General features: G+C 41.9%; 1 protein-coding gene across 2 annotated transcripts in view; it reads right to left on the reverse strand.

Moving 5' to 3' along the window:
* The window catches only part of THSD4 (thrombospondin type 1 domain containing 4), a 582,688-nt gene that overhangs the window by 322,946 nt on the left and 237,915 nt on the right, over positions 1-21,827 (reverse strand). For both annotated transcript variants that reach the window (XM_033439983.2, XM_033439984.2), the window contains exon 7: positions 1,467-1,603. In XM_033439983.2, the coding sequence (XP_033295874.2) occupies positions 1,467-1,603 (137 nt within the window). The remainder of the gene's footprint in view (positions 1-1,466; positions 1,604-21,827) is intronic.

Consider the following 21,827-nt stretch of genomic DNA (forward strand, 5'->3'; position numbering starts at 1 on the left):
AGGTCACACAGTCAATCACGGAAGAGGTAGGAATCGAACACCCAAGCAGTCTGACTTCAGAGGGCATGTTTTTAACCACTAAACTACACCACCTCCCAGCAGTGTGCACCTGTATTCAGGAAATAGAACAGTTGATTCAGGATCTGAAAGAAAAAGCTAGGTTGCTAAAAGGTGCCTTATTTCTGGTTCAGTAGCATTTAGAAGCAGGGACTAGTTGAGCCGGAAACCACAAAACACTAACGGAACTCCTTTGGGTATTATCTGAGGACAGTAAGGATAGAGGGGATGCGTGAAACCCAGTTTTTTCCAAACGAGCAGAAATTGGAGGCCAGATAGGTCCCAGCCTTCAGCGTGCTTCCCATCATACTCCCTACCTCTCTTGTACTGCATCAATGCTCTGGGGGTTTCTTGCTCATCTGAAGACAACCTCACATGCATCAGGTATCAAATGACAGCTTTTTCCTTCCTTTATTCACAATCCGAGAATATCCATACTGCTTTGATAAATTATTTTGTATCCTATTTAAAACCTCATTAAGAAAAAGGCTGGAAGGGGGAGGGGGTGCTTATAAATCATACTCAAATAGCTCTAGTACTAAACACAGTGGCAATTTACGTTGAAAGTAGAACAGGAACTTTCAGACGTGACAGCCAAAGAGCTCTTCCTTTGATGAAACTCAGTCCTGCCAGCAACTGTTAATTAAGATAGAATCTTAGTCTGGGCTCCAAAGAGTCATTTACCTGCTAGAGTCAGACCTCCACTCTTACATTTATAGATGAAAGGAGGGTCGACATCCAGGCTCCAATTAATGTGGCTGTGGCATTGGTACCATCTCCTCTGGGGCACCTATTTTTAACCACATGGTGCTTTCTGTCAAAGGGGAGCATCCCACAGGGATTCTCTACAGACCAGAATGTTTGCAGAATGCAGGGCGGGGAATTCCTGGAACAGACTTCAGAAGTACAAGGAGGCTAAAAACTTCCTGTTGAAAGTACAACTTCAGCTATAAAGGCACTAGACAACTTTCATTTGGAAGCTGGCCCCAGCTGGTGGGAGGCAAGATAAAATATGCCATGCCCTTAAAATGCCACCCTGATGACTTCAACTGCTTCTTGACTGATCCAGCAGTGCCCTTTTCATAACCTCCACTTCAGAGGGAAGGAAGAAGTTTTGGATCCAACAAGGAAAGATCGCTGAGTTTCTTACGACGCACGTGATATAAACATGCATAAGTCACTTAATAACTGAAATGCCAGAGTGAGACTTGGCAACTCCCAAAGATCAAAAACACGGAGCAAAACAAGCCGCCCTGTCTTACGCAATTCTCCCAGAGCTTATGGTTTGGAGTGGAGGGGACCATAACACGTGGGAGGAAGCACGCCACAGCCTGGCGAACAGTGCAGTCGGCAGGCACAGATCAAACACCCGAGACCCACTCCAGATACGCCAGTCCAGGGGCACTTACCTTGCACTGCCCAGACACGCAGATGGCCGTGCCGTTCTGGTCACAGGGGGTACCATCAATGACCTTCTCCGCCTGCCGTACGTAGAAGCGGTAGCCCATTGCCTGGCAGTTCAGCTCACACTTCCGATTGCCCTTGGCTACCGAAAAAGAAAAACACAACCCAATAATCAATAAGCATCTTTATTTTTTTCTATATTTTTTATTGAGATAAAATTCACATAACATAAAATTAACCATTTTAACCAAAGTGTGCATTTCAGTGGTTTTTAGCATATTCACAGTGTTGTACAACCATCCCCGTGAACTAATTCCAGAACATTTCTATAGCCCCAAAAAGGAAACACTGGACCTGTTAGCTGTCACTCCCAATTCTCTCCTCCCCGCGAGACCTTGGCAACCACCAAATCTATTCTTTGTCTCTTTGGATTTGCCTATTCTGAACATCTCATAGTCACACACCTTTTAAAATGCGTGAAAGTTATTAGATCTCTCTCTCTATTTGATGGTAGAGAGAAGGGGTTGTATCTTGATCTATAGGCACATAGTAGAGATTCGATGCTAGTGAATACTGTAAAGGAATTCTTAAAGAATCTCACAATGCAAATAATAGACTCCCCTTTTAGACATCCTCCCATGCTTTAACATAGTCAAAATTATATCGTATAAATCAGCAATCACAGTGAGCACACAATATTTATGTTCTACTTTTTATTATTTGAAATCTATACAATTATATCATTTTATGTTCTTTTACATGGCTGAGTTTCCTGTAATAATTCCTCCATTACCAGATATTTAAGTGGTTTCCCTATCACTTTAGTTTGGAGTCCAAAGTCCTCAGCAAGGGATAAAACATCTTTCAGGAGCGGAACCTTGCCTACCTTTATAGTCTCATTTCCTCCTGTTCCTCCTTAAATCTGCATTCTATCCCCAATTAAGCACTTCCTCTGTCCAGCCATTGTTTCACTGCTCCTCTGGCTAGTACCTGTTTCTACTTTGCTTTAGTTCCCAGGTCACCCCCTCTGGGAAGCCCTCCACAGATCCTGATCTACTCTATACGTCCATCTGTCACAGGCTGACCCAGCCTCCTCTACTATAAGGTTAAACAAACTTCATTTGAAGCATGGCTTTGAGGGACCACAGAGATGTGTCTATCTTATTCACTTTTATATCCCCAACACTCAGTAGAGAGTTGGGCACATAGCGAATGCTCAATAAATCCCTGAGGAATAAAAGGAGGGATAGATAAATGAATATTGGCCTTTGGGTTTTGTTTTGTTTTGTTTTTGTTTTTGCCTTTCTCTCCTCTCTCCCCACTAGATAGATTCCCCTACCTCGGGGTGTTTCTTTATATTTTTGTTACTTCACAAAAAGTACTTCACCAGCACAAAGCCTGGTGCTCAATAAATGCTAAATTAATTACTGCTACAACTAATATTTTCAGAGCAATCTAGTTGCCTCCAAAATAAGAATGAGAAGAATGTTCAGGTGAGATATATTTCCATATCCAAGGGAGAAAGACATGCCAAGTACACACTGATTTTGTTTAACTGTTTTTGGAGACAAGACTAATGCTATGTTCAGCCATAAATAGCATGTTCCAGGGCCATGCCTTTGTCTGAAAATCTGATTACTGCATTGGATAATACTAACTTTTTCCTACACAACACAATACATCATACTTTCCCCAGTGTGGCTGCCTGACTGTCATAGCAACGAACTTCCTTCTACTCCAAAGCCATTGAAAACCGCTAACAGGAAATCACAGGCAACCTCTGGGACCACATGGTTTAAGGAAGATTGAATCTTCTGTGTACTCTGAGCTCTACTGGAGAAGTCAAGAGACTTGATTTCCTACACTGGCTGCCCAAAAGATATAAGAGGTGATCTTGGAAAAGTCAAAGATTACCAGAGACGAAGCACCTTTGGGAATGTCTAAAACCAAACCGTCATTTTATGCATTAAACACACACACACACACACACACACTACACACACACACACACCAGGCCTAAGAAAGGAAGTGACAAGTTAGAGGGAAAACTAGTCTCCTACAACCTGCTTTCTCATGTCATCTATGTATCCAGACCCCGTTTCCTCTCTCCCAGCTCCTTACTTTGGGAAGTGACAGCAGGAACTATCCAGGTGCATTGCATTTTGTAATAAAAGGGTCTGAAAGGCAGCCTCACAGAGGGCAAGGGTTTTGAGTTCTCACTTCTCTGGGCTTCCTCCCAATTACCTCTATCCTTTGGAATACTGTCACTGGCAGCTACAGCTTTAACCCTCAATATTTGCAACCATACTATGGAAGAACATTCTGAGAACAAAGAAAGATGGCTGAACATGAGACAATGACAGCAAATGGCTACATGAAAATAATCTAGAGGAATGGCCTTAAGTCTGGGTTTCTTCTATCTGTGGCCCAAACCAGCTACTAGGTCTGACCCTCTGCCTATGTGGCTTAGGCAGTGTCCCTGCCTTCTCAGACTTGCAACAAGGAAAAGGGGGATCCTAGGAGATAACTGAAACCTGGGGACAAGTGACTACCTGACAAAATTGCCCAGAATCCTGCTGCCTTAGCAATATTGCATGTAGAGCATCTCATAAAATTACATTAGCGGGCTTCCCTGGTGGCGCAGTGGTTGAGAGTCCGCCTGCCGATGCAGGGGACACGGGTTCGTGCCCCGGTCCGGGAGGATCCCAGTTGCCGCGGAGCAGCTGGGCCCGTGAGCCATGGCCGCTGACCCTGCGAGTCCGGAGCCTGTGCTCCGCAATGGGAGAGGCCACAACAGTGAGAGGCCTGCATACTACAAAAAAAAAAAAAAAAAATCTGCAGGGCTACAGTTTAATGTTTTTCATGGATGGTCACTTCACTCCTTTTTTCTCCCCTTGAATAGAATTACAATTCTGATGTCAAGAGCCTCTTCTCTAAGCAGATTTTGTCATGGTTTCCTCCTTGCAGAGAGAGGGGACAAAACAGGAGAGCACAAGCTAGAACAACAGGATAAGAGCAAGTGGGCACATCCTTCTCCTCTGCGCTTATCTCCCTCTTACTGCTCTCCCTCTCTGCTCTCATCTGCTTCCTAAAAGTCCTCCCCACCCCCACAGGGAATACCTTTACATTCCACACACCACAGAGGTAGTGACTCTCAGTGTGGTCCCAGGACCAGAAGGATCAGCATCACCTGGGAACTTGTTGAAAATGCAAATTCTTGGGCCTCACTTCCAACTCCTAAATCAGAAACCCTGGGGATGGAGCCTGGAAACCTGTATTTTGACAGGTCCTCTGGGTGATTCTAGTGCATGGTCAAGTTTGGGAACAACTGCTCTATGAAAAATCAAGTAGTGAATAGACCTGGAAGCAGCTGATTATTCTTACATTGAATCAAAGATGTTCAAATTCCATGCCTAAATTTAAAAGTTAATACAAGCACTATTTTTTAATTTAGGATATTGCCTGGATCCCTGATAGTAAAACAGCCCTCTGATCATTTTTTAAAATTCTGGAGAATATACAAGAAAATTCAGGTTGCTTAGAATAAAGTGACTAACAGCTAAAGGGTTTACCCTCAAACACAGGTTAAATGTTTAAATCACTCATTGAACTCTTTAATTGGAAAATCCATTGATCTAAGAGGAAAGACATTTTTAAGTGATAAAGAGCAAAGAATATAGAAGAAGAGCTAACAGTTATAAAATTTTGGAAGGTGGGAAGCAGAGGGATCCATGGAAATGACTTAGCAGACAGACCCAAGCAAATGGATCTTAAGCAGGAATTGAAGCAATGAAGCTACCTAGTATTGTACCATCTCCAGAAGGCAACTTTGGAAATAGGGGAGAAAGTAGGCCTAAAAACAGAAAAATTATCTATAAGCGTATTTAAGAATTAGTCAGAGGTTCTACTTTCCAGAATGGTTAGCTAAAAGCCTTTGAAAATCAGCTCCTTCATAAAAGCAAAGAGAACATTGGAAAAAGCTGGAGTGGCTATACTAATATCAGACCAAACAGACTTCCAGACAAACATTTTTACCAAAGACAAATAAGAGCATTTTACAATTATAAAATCCATCAGGAAGACAAACAATGAAACCCCAAAATACATGAAGCAAAAACTGACAGAATTGAAAGGAGAAACAGACAATTCAACAATAATAGTTTGAAACGTTGATACTCCACTTTCAATAATGGATAGAACAACTAGAGCAGTAGATATCTATAGAACCTTCCACCCAAGAAGAGCAGAATACACATTCCTCTCAGGTACACATGAAACATTCTCCAGGAGGGAACAAATGTTAGATCACAAAACAAGCTTTAATAAATTTAAGAGGAGTGAAATCATACAAAGTATGCTTACTGATCACAATGGAATGAAATTAGGCATCAATAGCAGAAAGAAATTTAGGAATTTCAAAAATATGTGGAAATTAAACAACATACTTCTAAATAACTGATTAAGAAAAAAAAACTCAGGGAAATTAGAAAAAACTTTGAGATTAATAAAAATTAAAACACATCATACCAAAACTTATGGGATGCAGTTATAGTTGTGCTTAGAGGGAAATTTATAGCTATAAACACCTATGTTAAAAAAGATCTCAAATCAATAACTTAAGTATTGAAAAAAGAAGAGCAAACTAAACTCAAAGCCAACAGGAAGAAGGAAACTAGAATGGAAATAAATTAAACACAGAGGGGAGAGACAACAGAGAAAATCAATGAAACTGAAGTTGGCTTTTTTTAAACGGAAAAAAATTGACAAACTTTTAGATAGACTAACCAAGAATAAAAGAGAGAAGACTCAAAATACTAAAATTAGGAACAGAGAGGGGACATTACTACTTATTTTAGAGAAACAAAAAACAAACAAAAACAAAAAACAAAACAAGCTTCTAGCCAGGGCAAAATAGACAAGAAAAAGAAAAGGCATCCAGATTGAAAAGAAAGAAGTAAAAGTATCTATCTGTATTCACAGATGACATGACCTTGTGTACAGAAAAAATTTTAAGTGCACCAATAAACAAGTTCATCAAAGTTACAGGATATAAGATCAATATGCAAAAATCAATTATATTTCTATACACTATCAATAAAACAACCTTAAAATAATAGCATTATTTTTATTGTAAAAATAGCATTTACAATAGCATCAAAAAGAAGAAAACACTTAGGAACAAATTTAACAAAAGAAGTGTAAGACTTACACATTGAAAAATACAAAACACTGTTGAAAGAAACTAAGGAAGATCTAAATAAATGAAAGAAATTCCATGTTCATGGATCGAAAGACAATATTGTTAAGAGGGCAATACTCCCCAAAATTGATCTACAGATTCAGTGCAATCCTAATCAAAATATCAGCTGTCTTTTTTTTGCAGAAATTGACAAGCTGATCCTAAAATTTATATGAAAATACAAGGAACCAAGAATAGCCAAAATAACTTTGAAAAAGAAAAACAAAGTCGGAGGACTCATACTTCCTGATTTTGAAACTTACTACAAAACTACAGTAATGAAGACAGTGTGATATTATCACAGGCTAGACCACAAATCAATGGAACAGACCTGAGAGTCCAGAAATAAACCCTTATATTTATGGTCAATTGATTTTTGACAAGGGTGCCAAGATAATTCAATGAGGAAAGAATAGTCTTTGCAACCAATGGTGTTGGGACAACTTTGCATATCTACATGCAAAAGAATGAAGCTGGACCCCTGTCTCACAGCATATATAACAATTAACTCAAAATGGATCATCAACCTAAATGTAAAAGCTAAAACTATAAAATTTCTAGAAGGAAGCATAGGCACAAATCTTCATAATTTTGGATTATCAATGTTTCTTAGATGATATGACATCAAAGGGACAAGTGACAAAAGAAAAAACAAGATAAATTGGACTTTATCACAGAAGTCTATTGAGAAAATGAGATGGCAACCCACTGAATGAGACAAAACTTTTGCAAATCATATACCAGATAAGGGACTTGTATCCAGAATCGATGAAGAACTTTTATAACTAAAAGATAAAAAGAGATTCCAATTAAAAAAGGACTTAAATAGACATTTCTCTGAGGAAGATATACAAATGGCTAATAAGCACATGAAAAGATGCTCAATATCATTAGTCATTAGGGAAATACAAATTGAAACCACAAGATACCACTTCACACACAGGATGGCTGAAAAAAAAAAAAGACAATAAGAACACTGGCAAAGATGTAGAGAAATCAGAACCCTCTTACAATGCTGATATTATTGTAAGATGGAACACCTTCCTTGGAATACATTTGAGAGTTCCTCAGAATGTTAAATGTAGAGTTACCATATGAGCCAGCAATTCCACTTCTAGGAATATACCAATGAGAAATGAAAACACACATCTTCACAAAAACTTGTATATGAAAATTCATAGCAGCGTTATTCATAATAGCTAAAAAGTAGAAACAATCCAAGCGTCCAAGTGATGAATGGATAAACATGATGTGGTATATCCATACAGGAAATATGACGTGACAAAAGAAAGGAATGAAGCCCTGATATATGCTACGACACGGAGGCACCTGGAAAACATTATGCTAAGAGAAAAAAGCCAGTCACAAAAAGTCACATATTGTATAATTACATTTATATCAAATATTCAGAATAGGCAAACATATAGAGGTAGAAAGTAGATTAGTGGTTGCCAGGGGCTGGAGGGAGGCGAGAATGTGGAGTGACTACTAATGGGTACGGACTTTCTTCCTGGGGTGATGAAAATGTTCTGAAATTATATAATGGTGATGGTTGTATGACTCTATACTAAAAGCTGCTAAATTGTACTATTTAAATTGGTGGCTTTTATGGTATGTGAATTTTATCTCAATAAAGCTGTTATTTTTTTTAAAAAGAAGCAGCAGCAGCAGTTAGCTTCCTAGATCCCCAAGAAATCATCACATAAATAACAAGAAAATTTCTGTTTCCAGATTGAAGGAGCCCATCAAGTGCCCAGGACCAGGGTGTTAGGGTGCTCAGATTATCTACCATTACCATCCCAATCCAAGTCAGGATTCTCCCAGCAGCTGGGAGTTTTGCCTGCTGTTAGCTCACAGCTGTGTCTTTCTGGAACTTGCCCCCAGTCTAAGGGAGCTGCCTCACCAACCTCCTTCCCGGGGATAGCCCCTGTCCAAGGACGGGTCCATGTGGTTGTACAGTGGCCCATCCCGTCTTAGTTTGGGGTAATTCCCAGCTCAGGGCTGTTCATTCCTGCATCTCACACCCCTCACAGGCATAGTTCCAGAATCACTGCCTAATAAACACTGGGCACAAATCTCTTTCTCAGGATTAGCATCCTGGAGATCTGACCTAGTACACTATCATGGCTCAGCTGCGAAGCGCATGCACATAGGCATACTGTAAGCAATGGTTATTAATCTAACCAAAATTACAACATAATTACATTGACAGTGTGTGGGATGGGAAGTGTGTATGTGTGGTGAGGTGCAGGGAGAGGATGATGAAAGAGGGCTACATCGTCACCTTCAACAGAAAGTACCTGAAACTGAAAAATCTAGAAGTAATGATATAAACATTATTCAGCGATAAGAAAGTCAATAGCAAAAGAACAGCTAAAATTATTGGGGAGGAAGAAATACTGGAGGGGGCAAAGTTTGTAGAATTATTTGACTCTGTAAGATACATGCATGGGTCACTTAAACAATAAAAATTAATTTTAAAAAGAATTTTAAAAATAACTCCAACCACTTGGGTTCTGAGAAATGGAATCCTGTACAGTTTCTATCAGTGGTAGGTCCTTTCCATCTCTATTCAAAATTAACACAAAACTATAAAACTCCTTGCTGTCTTTTCAGGAACTCAGCATAAGTGGGAGAGCAAAAATGTTGCTTTCCAAGAAAGCAACACGTTGCTGAAGGTTCTAGATTTTAGCCAGCTTTGCTACTACCAAGGCTTGCATTATCTCTTAGTAGGCAAGAGGGAGACGCCTCAAAGTGGCAGGAAATGAGGTTCAAGCTTTCCCCACAAATGCACATTCTTTTGCCTTCCCTTAAGTAGAGAGAAAATTTCAGGTAAGAAAAGAGGAGAGACATTCTGTGAATAAATACGTGAGGCTATTCTTGGAGAATGGATAACATCTGTGCTTAGTTTCGGATCCATTCAAACTTCACAAGTTCACTCCAAGTTTAACACTGAAGCCCTCGTTTCCCAGGCTCAAGTTCCATTTTTTTGGTAGAATATGTGATATCCCTGTTCAAGAAAAGCAGCCTCGTAAATGGAGCTCATAAAACTCAGACGTGGCAGGGTGCTCACCCAACACATGCTGATGAGTGAAGTGTAAATGAATTAGAAACATGTGGATGCACTGTCTTAACTGTGTATGCAGTGTTTATATAAAATAAAAAGGTGTTTGCCCAAAGTCCTAGCAATGGGCACGGAGTTTGCAGCATTTGCTTGGGGGTGAATAATGCAGGGCAGCCAGAGCTATAGCCATAGCCATGCCGGGCTTCACCTCTGCCAACTACATTATCTACATGCTAATCCTCCTGTTTATGATGAAGGATCTGCCTGCCCTTGGACTCCAAATTCTGCACTAGACGCAGATGATTACTATATAAACTGCTTTCCCCCAGACTGCATTTTCCAGGACAAAGTTATGGAAAATAAGATGAGGAGGACGCTTCTAAGAGCCCAGACTCTTCTCTGGAATTAGAAAACTGTTTGAAAAAGTAGAGAAGAGGGGCAGGATTAATTCTTAGCTTTTCCTGTTCTGAAAAGGAAATTGTTTGGGCGTGCATTCCATTATAAAAACTTAAATACAAAAGCATACAGCTTATCAATTATGGACAATAATACCCCTAACCTTCCATCCCGCACTGCGACTATGTAATTTAAACTTTGAATCTTATTTAACTGACAGTCTTCACAGACTTGGAGATCTGGACGAAAAACAGTACACAAAATGCCTTTTTTAAATTCCGAAAAACCATTGGCTCAATGTTGTGTAGATGTTAAATTCCTCTTAGCACTGCTCACACTTACACACATTTCTAGTAAGTAACACTTTAATGGTGGTTCTCAAACTTTAGTGTACTCAGAATCACTTTGAGGTTTCATTAAAACACAGACTGATGGACTCCAGCCCCAGAGTTTCTGATTCATTAGGTTTCTGATTCTTGGCAAACCCAGCATCTGCCTTTCTAACAGGTTCCCAGGTGATGCTAATGCTGCTGGCCCAGGAACCACACTTTGAGAACCATTCTTCTAATTGGTACTATTGAACCAGGATGGGGAAAGGAGACCCACCCAGCAACCAGACCACTAGTTGACACCCTGGGAATGCACTGCCAAAGCTGACACACAAAATGATGCTCAGCTAACTAAATCGAAGGTTACAGTTTTATACATGCAAGCCAGCCAGTGGAGACTGTAATCAAGAGGCCATTCAAGGAGGAAGTTCCCTTCTGAGCTGGCAGGTACGGTCCATACTATGCAGGAAACGGAGAGGGAAAAGGAACTTCTCTTTCTTTAGCATCTGCGTTTGCCTCCGGCTGCCTAACCTCTTCCTGCCTTTTACAATTTTTATGTCCACTGCTTACTGAGCACCTACTATGTGCCAGACTCTTTATGTACATTGACTCAGCTAATCCTCACCTCTGGAGGATGAGGGCCCTGAGGCTCAGGCAAGCTCATCACCGCACATGGCCCGTTTGAGGGGTGAGAGACATCCTCCATGGCGGAAGTAGAGAGCAAGGGAAGATGAGCTGAGATGAGGCTGCCGAGGCAGATCGGCAGCCCAGGGCATGCAAGACCATCATTCTCGTAGAAAGAATGAACACACTTGTCTTGAGTTCTACGAAGCACCGCGGCTAGCATTCCTTGCAATTTTCCACATAGCAGAACGTGGAACAGCAGTAGCTTCCCATTTGGAGAAAGTTCCTAGACACGTAATTTCACAGGAATTGGTTAAGCCAACTTTGTCCGAGTTACTCAACCTTTCTTCTGAAGTGTGTTCTTTTTCTCTCATGTCATAGTAAATCCAAAGCTGGAAAAAGTGACTGAAAACAAATACCATTATGGAAAAAGATCCTGCTGTTCAAAACTCTTCAAGCTGTGTGACATGGAGTGCTACATCTTAAAATGTTACATTTAATAAAAAAATGAAAGTGTGAAAGGGGTTCTGTCAGTAGAAAGCCAGTTTGGCCAACTGTCAGGAAAGCAGCTTGACAGCTTCAACAGAAGTGGGAGGTCATAACCAGTTTCTTATGGAAAAATATATATCTATCTGAGTGGATGTGGATATATTAAAATACGGCGTATATACATATCCTCCAGCAAAACAATGTGGCTGGGGTTTTTCTTGTTAAGGACTGAGGCGGTTGAGAGCTCCGAGAAGGAAGCTGGGGAAGGGAACTCTGGTACAAACTTCCATGTAAAGTAAAAGCCTCAGAGGCCAGAGAAGCTCAGAGGCAGAGGAAATGACACCATCTCTGCAGGCAACACCCAGAGGAGGGTGGCTTGACTTCCCATCTCCTGCCATTATCGTAGTAAAAAAAATATATATGTATAGGTATGTGTGTATATGTGTGGGTATGTGGGTATGTTTACATGTGTGTAGTATGTATGTATGTTGCATGTATCTGCGTGTAGGAATGCCTGTGTGCATATATTCGTGTGTATATGTGTCCTTATTTACGTGTGCATTACGTGTATAAGTGTGTTCATGTATATAAGTGTGTGTGCACACATGTATCTTCCAGAGTCTGTTGGCGCCAGGCCAAAGCAATCACCAGTGATAAGAACACAATATGCGCTGATCCATAAGGTGGTAAAGCTTATTGCATGAATGTGTGGGCAGATGCGGCAAATCCACGTAGCAAGCAGTGGTTCTAACAAAGGCTCTCTCTTCTAAACATTTAAGAGCAGACCTGATAAGACACTAGAAAAAGAAGGTTTCAGCAGGAAGGAAGTTTGGATGGCTTAGTATGACAAATTCTCAGAATTCAGGGGAGAACTTCAAGGAGCCCCAGCTAAGCTTGGACTCAGCTTTCCCTTCTGGGGCTTCATAAAACCCGCTGAAGAAAGACTTTCGTCGCATTACCACTCCTCTTGCAGCCATCCCGAGTTCGTCACTCTCCTCAGAAAATCTATGTCCAGACCCTAAGATGGGGTTCGAGGACATTGTTCTCTACAAGTGGGTCTTTCACTAACTAACGACTCGACTACTCTCTTCATTGTTCTGGAAACACACTGTGGGCATTCTCACCTCTGTGGCTCTATTTCTTTTGTTCACCTCTCCAGAATGTCCTTGACATTCCAATCTACCAACACAAACCCTACCTCCAGCATATGATTGTGAAATACACAAACATAAAAACTGTGACAAGTGCTGTGAAGGCAGAGTCTCCCAGGGAATATAGAACAGAGAAATACACTCTGTCTAGGGTATCAGGAAAGGCTTTACTGAGGAAGTGACTTTTGAACTGAAATCTGAAGAATGAATTAGTTTTATGAGAGAGGGGATGGAGAGTAAGCCATCTCAAGCAGTGGTACCAGCCTGTGCAAAGGCCCTGTGGTAGGAGGAGTGGAAAGAAGGCCAGTGTGGCTGGAGAGACAGCCTGGAGAGGAGTGAGCCTGGAGAGGTGACCCTTCTTTAAGTCCACAGTTCTCATGATCTCTCTGGATCGGGGTTGCCAGATAAAGTGCAGAATGCCCAGTTACATTTTTCAGATGCATAAGATATGTTGTATGGGACATACTTAGGCTAAATACATTAAACAATGATTTGTTGATCTGAAATTCAAATTTAACTGGACGTTCTTTATTTTCTAGCAACCTTACGCTGGATACAACCAAAGGACATATTTTTCTACATAACCCATTTGTATTCTCTACCACAACAGGTCTTATATTTTAGCTGGCTTCAGTTCTTTCCATCTCTCATGACCTCAAACAGAGAACCTCAGAGCAGGAAGAGTCCTAGAAATCAGGTAGTCTGACCGTCTAGCTCCACAGACAAGAACAGGAGGCTCAGAAAGGCTCCGGAGCTGCTCAAGGTCACAGATAAAGACCCCACTGAGGCATCTTTCATGCCCTCCTGCTGTGCCTAGGACAGCGCTGAGCACATTAAAACAACAACCTAATCAATTGTTTGATTGAATTAACAAGCTCATTTACATGCCTCTGTACAGAGGGGGATGAATAGATACGATCCCAGACAGCCAGGAGCTTTCCAAACAAAATAAACAGCCAGACAGACAGAGCAGAGGCCACTTGCACATGCACAAACACGGGACAGACACAAACAACCCCAGCCAGCGGCTGCTTTGACCAGCTAGACTCCTGCCTTTTTCCAGAAGCTCTATAAGAGCCAGGAACCAAGAAGGCTCTCCTCCTTGCTGGCTTGGTGAATTTACTCTTGCATGGTGGCCCATGGAATTGACATGACAAGTGTGGAAAGGGATCATTTTTAACCTTAAGATGGGAACTGTGACACTGAAAGGCCTCACCAGCCAGCCTCGTTTGTCCCTTTCAGGTCCTAGTTATTTGCTAAGAGACTTTTTTCGGGTCTTCTCTGCAGGCAGAACACGTTCTGTCCAAATATGCACAGCCACCCAGAGAAAAGGGCAGGGGTGGGACCCTCCACCACTATTTACCAAACGAATGCAACATTCAACCCGACTGAAAGCAGGGGCGTAATCCCTCTGAGTAAGCTTGGCTTTCATTCCTCCACAGGACTTGAAAAGACGTCAATCCATCCCAATCACAATCAAATGCAAGCATTTCACTTCCCGAAGACAAACAAGGATTTGGACAAATGAGAAACGGAGGCTCCCTTGTGGAGGCATGAAAAGGGAATTCAGCAGCCCCGGCTCCCTCTCTAAGAAAGCACCGGGAAGGATGTTCTTGCCGTGACCACACAAAGCGTGGCATGAGCTCATCACGCCAGAACCTAATTGAAACCTCAGGCTGAAACAGTGTTTTGTGATATCTGGGGGAGAGGATGGGCAAAGACAAAAAGGAAAAACAAAGGATGTGTACAGAAGAGGCATGAAAAGCAGCCCACTTCTTGACTGTTGGGACGATTTGGATGGTGGCCATTGAGTTAAATGAGGTGCAGCCTTCCTTTCAATCTCAGAGACCCAAAGGCGTTTTGCAGAACTAGCTGCTGCCAGCATTGTGGCTCCCTAGCCAAGGCCTTCAGGGTCCATTAGCACCTTCAAAATGCAATTTAAAAATTGTATCTAGGGCTTCCCTGGTGGCGCAGTGGTTGAGAGTCCGCCTGCTGATGCAGGGGACGCGGGTTCGTGCCCCGGTCCGGGAAGATCCCACGTGCCGTGGAGCGGCTGGGCCCGTGAGCCGTGGCCGCTGAGCTTGCACGTCCAGAGCCTGTGCTCCGCAACGGGAGAGGCCACAGCAGTGAGACGCCCGCGTACCGCAAAAAAAAAAAAAAAAAAAAAAATTGTATCTAAAGAAATGCAGCAGAAAAGATGCTGGTTAGACCTTTAGACAAACCACTTAGCATTCACGAATCCACTGAAAGGCATAAAAGGGAAAGAGAAAGAGCGTGGCTCTGTTCTGTCCTTTCCTAGGTTTGAATCTGAGTTCTGCCACTTACTAAGCTTGTGTCATTGGACTAATTACGTCTATGAACCTTGCTTTCCTTATCTGTTCAAATGGGTATGCCAATGCTTATCTCACAGTCTTGTCTGAGAATCAAATAAGAGAATGCTTGTAAAAGCACAGGTGCAAATATTTGTTCACTTCCTTTCTTCTCCCCTGAAACTAGATGCCCAGGGAAGTGATGAAGTCAGTGTTTGGAAGCTTTATTAAGAACTGCAGACATGGAAATATCTGACTTTATTGAAATGTGGCAACCCTTGCAGGCTGGAGGTAAAAAGATGCGCTAGGTGGTAGTCCCCCCTAGTTTCAAGGCTTTATTTTATTGAAAGTATTCCCTCGTCAGTAGGTAGTTAACTGACGTTAGGCTGTCTTCAAAGCTCTGCGGAGCTGCCTGTTCTTTGCATATTCTTTGATAATTGCCGAAACAGCGTGGCCAAGTTAAAATAAGCCTGGAAGAGGAGGAGGGAGAGCCGTCCCATGGTGTTTTGGCTGCACTTCAGGACTCCAGCTGCTCAGTAGCCAAACCTTGGGAACGCTGTTTAAGTCTCATTATTCTATTTTCTTTCTCTTTATGGTTCTTGCAAATAGCCACCTGAAAGGTTCATTTCGTTATCTGTATAGAGAAACGGTTTTAATCCTTCTTCTGAGAGTCGGCTGTGTTCTGAAGGGCCAGCCTGCAGTTCAACCCTCAGCCACTGACAAATATAGGTCTTAGTGAGGGACTCGCTATTCTTTTCCTTCAGCAGAAGTTCCCATCGACAAGCATACTCTGCCTCAATGAAAAGCATGTGACAGACCGGGATGCCTGGAAAGAAGGCACCTCTCCCCATACTCCCAACAGTACCTAGTCACAGCCAGTATACCTTTGTGGGATTATTGGTTCTTTTCCTAGACCCAGTCCCCTACTTCACCTTGACTGTGTAGCCATAGCCCCATGCTCTGGATTCCTTTGGAAAGATTTAGCCAGCCATAATTACCTAAAAAACTGGGGGAGGGGGCCAGAAAAAGAGAATTCTCTTTAAATGCCCAATAGATTTGAGATAAAAGGATGTGATCTTTTTGACTGAGTAATCCAGCTTATCCTTCACTCTCCTCTTCACTGTACTAGGCAGATCAGGCTCCAGGAAAACTTCCTGGATCATTCAACATAGTAAACGCAGGGCACTGTGACAAATGGGCAAGCACATGTTTAGATCAAGGACACTCAAGGGCTTTCTGTGGGTTCAGAGTGCTGGAGGTCAGGGGAAGGTTATGTGACAGAGTAGACAGAGGGAGATGTGAGATGCAAAGCTGGATTCAACCTGGTAGACCTATGAAAGTCAAAGTTTCCATAGCTCTCTCTGCAATCCAGAAATCTTCCAATAGTTCTAACCATATTTCCAAGTCCTCTCTACTCTTCCCTCACTGTTTTCCTTGTCCAGTTAAAGCCATACAAAGATTTCACCGAAAACAGATAGTCCCATGAAAATCAAACTAGATAACATAAACAGAGAGGGAATGTAATATAAGCTCTTTTAAATCTTTGGCCTAGATTCCATTGGGCCCATCCTCTTACACCTCATTTTTTTCCTACAACAGTAACAGCAATGTTTACAAGAGCCAAAAAAGTGGAAGTAACCCAAGTATCCATCGACAGATGAATGAACAAAAACAATGTGGTATATACTTACGATGGAGTATTATTCAGCACTAAAAAGGAAGGGAATTCTGACACATGCTACAACATGGATGTATCTTCATGACATTATGCTGCATGAAATAAGCCACTTACAAGAAGACACTGTATGGTACCACTTATATGAGGCACCTGGAGTAGTCAAATTCTTAGAGACAGAAAGTAAAATCGTGGTGGCCAGAGTTAGGGGGAGGGTAAAATGAGGAGCCATTATTCAATGGGTACAGAGTTTCAGTTTTGTAAGAATAAAAGAGTTCTGGAGATTGGATGCACAACAATGTGAATGTACTTAACACTACTGAACTGTATACTTAAAAACAGTTTAGATGGTAAATTTTGTTATGTGTATTTTGCTACAAATTTGAAAAAATGGAACTAGAGTCTTTACATTCAAAAGTCTGCCCCTCCTTCCATTATATTCCAAGGGTCAAATCAACACTCCAATGAAACAATACCTAAAATTGGTGGTCAAATTCCAATAGCTGGCATGATACACCAGACCAGGCTGCCCCACAGAGATTTGCTGTCTGCTCTCGTCAAGTGAACTGGGCATCAGCTGTCCTTTGCAAAGATGACATTACTGACTCCAAACCAGCAAAGCATGGGTGAAGGTTGCTTCATTCCCCATTACTTGGGATACATTTCCATCGCTTTCACCCACATTCTCCTCCTTAAAGGGCCTGGCACATACTGGGTACTCCATATGGGTTTGGTGAGCAAATTAATGAGTCACTAAAAGGCTAAAGTGGAATGAACCAAGCAGCTCTATGACAGAATTGTAAGAACCCCTCGAGAGTGTTAAAAACACAAATTGATTGCTCTTTGTGGACAAATGCGAGGGATGATTTATGTGAAACAAGGTAAAGTAGGTTCTTGTTAAAGTCTCAGATTTTACTGGGAATGTGTGATACCCTGAGTGCAGTTTTGATTTGTCTTCTGTTTATGTGTGTAAACCACAAAAGCAGTTAACTGTTGATGGCCAAATAACAAATGTCTCTGCCTCTCCCCAGAGAGATTAAATAGCTCTGGGTTGAGAAAAAAATAGAAGATCAAAAGAAGACCCAGACTTCCCGGCTGGCAGGCAGCAAAGAGGTCCCCTGGCCAAGGGAGGGTAACCTTTGCTTGAACTTAGAGGAATGTGGAAAAGGGGTTCTGGGCTGAGAAGAAAATCTGTAAGATGCTTCTCCTAAGCTGTGCAGACCAGAATTCTGAGCTACATGCCTGAAATTCCCTGACCTGACCATAATATTTACTTCTAAGCCTTTGCCGCATATACTTATATAATTAACAAAAAGATGTCTTGTTTTCTTTTTTTTTAAATTGATGGCACATAAAGCAAGTTCCGGGTGAGAGTGATATCTTTGTATAATTGGTCCAATACTTTTGGGAAAATAAGGCAGATATCAGGTGACATAATTCATACCCACTGATCTATTCATCCCCCTCCTGGAATTTATTCTAAGACTAAAAATCTAAAAGAAGAGAACATATTACAGGTTTCCTGAAAACGTATTTGAATGAATTTTGAGTTCTTTTTAAAAAACTCATTAGGAAAAAGACTTTGGGGGAGATAAAACATTATCCCCATTACACCTAAGGCCATATTAACCCCTATATAAGCCCTGATTCATGGGTACCACTTCCTTGATTTAGAGACAATCACCAACCAACAGCATCCTGAGCAGATCTGAAAATGCTTCTCTAACACCTGAGATCACCCAGACAACACTGTCTGTCAAAAAGAGCCCATTCTATAGGCACTCAGACAGGTTTTTTTTTTTAATGTTAATGAGTTATGCCTAGCAGCTAGCTTGCAGTGCACAGCTATTCAATTCTTCAAACGGGTGATAAAAGCATCCTGCCCAAGTCCTCAGAAGCCTAAAACAAAACGCAAGCAAGCTGTGAAAACAACTTGACCCCCAGGCCCACGGCTGCAAGGGAATCTCCAGGGCCCAGGAAAAAAAGAAAAGACAACAAAAACAGAAAACCCTGAAACCTTGACTCCTAAAGTAGCAAGTACTATAATGCAAATGTATGTTGATTAGAAGGCAAATAGAACCCTTTTCAGCCTCTGGTTTCCAAACACAAAGCTTGGAAAACAATTGATTTTCTCCAAGTTCTTCCAAATAGAGAAGGAAATAACTGGGGAAGACTTTCGTCATTTTAAAAGCTGACCTCTGAATTTGGAACCGAGGGAACACCCACATATTCTCTTAAAAAGTGTTATTTACTTAGTGACCGGAGTCTACATATTTCAGACTCTCTGTGTCTCTCTCCTAACAAACAAGCCATCCCGTTCTGGAAAGTAGGAAGGCTGGGGCTGTGCCCACCTGTCAAACTTCTCTTTCACATGGTAACATCTCCATCTGCTGGAAAGTTAGATGTCTGCATTAAAGGCAGATAATGTTAGTTTGACTGTCCTATAAATCTAGGTCAAATTTACATTCCCACTTTCTCGTTCATAAGCCTTGCCTTGTTATTTGAAACATCTGGCTTTTTCCCTTATTTCTGAGGCCTCCAATGGTCTTCATCCCTGTGGCATTTGCAGGACCTCTCCTAACCCCTGCTCACTCCCCTCCCCACGGTTTGCGCAGGTCCCCATCAGTCTTTCTTTAGAACTGTACATCCTTAGGTTAGTCCAGAAACCCTTCTCTGAGGCTGGATATTGTTTACCTGGAGGTCAGTGGTTCCCGTACAACCCTCCCCGCCCCCCCTCCCCCCCTCCCCCCGATCCCGGGCTGGCATTCCTTTGAACTATGATCTTAGCTTTTCACAGCATGAGCTCCTTTATTTGGCTGGGCAAAACTGTTCAATAACTGCCTGTTTTGTCTTTGATTTTTAAAAATAAATAAACACACAAACATTTGGGCCGTGAGGACAAGGCTGTGGTTGCCCCTCTCTTGTTTCTGGTGCCTTCAAGTCTCTTGCTCTTCTGTACGTTTCTGTGGATTCCACCTTGGCCAGGCACCCACTCAGTGATTAGCCCCAGGAAATACAAGTGCACATTGCCTGTGTACACGACTACTTCTCTGTCCTTTCTGTTTCATCATTAGCATCACTTTTCAGAATGAATTCCTCCATGCCTTTAGTTTAGTCTCCATTCTGCCATTCCTTTCTTTAAAGTAAACAACGTACAATTCTATTTATAAATTATTGCTTCCTGGTATTAAACTCCCAGCCAGAACCTGAGCAGCTTTCTGGGCTTCCATCTCTTTATTTGTACAGTAAGGAAGTGGGACTGATCCCTTAAGTCCATGCAATTTATGATGGTCAGAGGAAAAAGAGGCCCAGGCAAGTAAAGAAGCCACCTGCTTCAGCAGCCTCTCAAAGACGACAAACTTGAGAGTCAGAGGTTGGCAAGGAAATAAAAGCTAGGCGGATCTTGTCCTTCTCTTAGGAGAGCTGGTGAAGGACAAGTTAGCTACGAGAATACCTGATTATAAGAAAACGGGGGCTTTCCTGGTGGCGCAGTGGTTGAGAGTCCGCCTGCCGATGTAGGGGACACGGGTTCGTGCCCCGGTCTGGGAAGACCCCACATGCCACAGAGCGGCTAGGCCCGTGAGCCATGGCCACTGAGCCTGCACGTCCGGAGCCTGTGCTCCGCAACGGGAGAGGGCACAGCAGTGAGAGGCCCGCGTACCGAAAAAAAAAAAGAAAACGGGAGTCAGATAAGCCCAAGAGGACCCAACCCTCCTCCGTCTACCTAAAGAGAACTTAGAACTGTAGAGCTGAACAGAAAGGCAGGCCTTTCCTTGTCCTCCAAGACCATCTGCTAAAATTTACCTGAGAAGGAGAAAATGAGAAAAGCTAAAGAAAAACGCCTTCTCTCTCTTTCTGTCTCTCTCTCCACAGCTGCCTAATCCAGGGGGTAGAAGGTCTAAATAATTTTGATCTCAACAACTGTTTTAAAACATGTTATCTTCTTTTGCCTAGAAGAAAGAATTAGGTTTATTAAGCAGTGATTTACAATAAAAGATCCATAAAACTGATGCTTTAATTAATGGCTAGTATGTAAGCTTATTCCATTAAAAGCAAGAGCATAATGGAGTGGAACAGTGGATGTGGCAGGACTGAGTTCCGGCCCCCAGCACTTTATACCTATGATTATTGCACTATGTTGTTTTTCTACTCACGCCTGCACTTAGATTAGGAGTTCCTTGAGGATGATGGAACCTGGTCTTCTCATCCTAGTAGCCTAGACAGAGGTCCTCTCACACAACAGGTATTCAATAAGTGCTTGTCAAATTGAAATGGACCAACCAGAGCCCGTTCTAATGGTCCCTCCACATATGGAGAGCAGATGGCTAATGATCTACTTGCCAAAGTGCTGGCCCCTTGTTCATCTGATGTGAGCTCTCCAGGTCTCCTTCATGGTGCCTTTACAAGAATTAGAATACACGTCCCTTCCTCAACACACTTTACTTCCTCCTGATAGAAAATCGTCATAATGCATTGATACCATTAGAAAAAGCCACTTTTGGCCATCTGCTGGAAAGTTGTCACAGTAAATATGCAAATCATTCATCTTTTGAGTCAACAGAGTCATAATAAAAATATGAAGAAAATCAAAACAATAAAGATACCGACAGAGGAAACTTGCACAAGCCTCTTAGATAGCCTCATCCACCAGAGGGCAGACAGCAGAAGCAAGAAGAACTACAATCCTGCAGCCTGTGGAACAAAAACCACATTCACAGAAAGATAGACAAGATGAAAGGGCAGAGGGCTATGTACCAGATGAAAGAAAAAGATAAAACCCCAGAAAAACAACTAAATGAAGTAGAGATAGGCACCTTCCAGAAAAAGAATTCAGAATAATGATAGTGAAGGACCTCAGATCCAGGACCTCAGAAAAAGAATGGAGGCAAAGATCAAGAAGATGCAAGAAATGTTTAACAAAGACCTAGAAGAATTAAAGGACAAACAAACAGAGAGGAAGAATACAATAACTGAAATGAAAAATACACTAGAAGGAATCAATAGCAGAATAACTGAGGGAGAAGAATGGATAAGCAACCTGGAAGACAGAATGGTGGAATTCACTGCTGTGGAACAGAATAAAGAAAAAA

This window comes from Orcinus orca, chromosome 2 (genome assembly GCF_937001465.1).
Source record: "Orcinus orca chromosome 2, mOrcOrc1.1, whole genome shotgun sequence".
NCBI classification, from domain to species: domain Eukaryota; kingdom Metazoa; phylum Chordata; class Mammalia; order Artiodactyla; family Delphinidae; genus Orcinus; species Orcinus orca.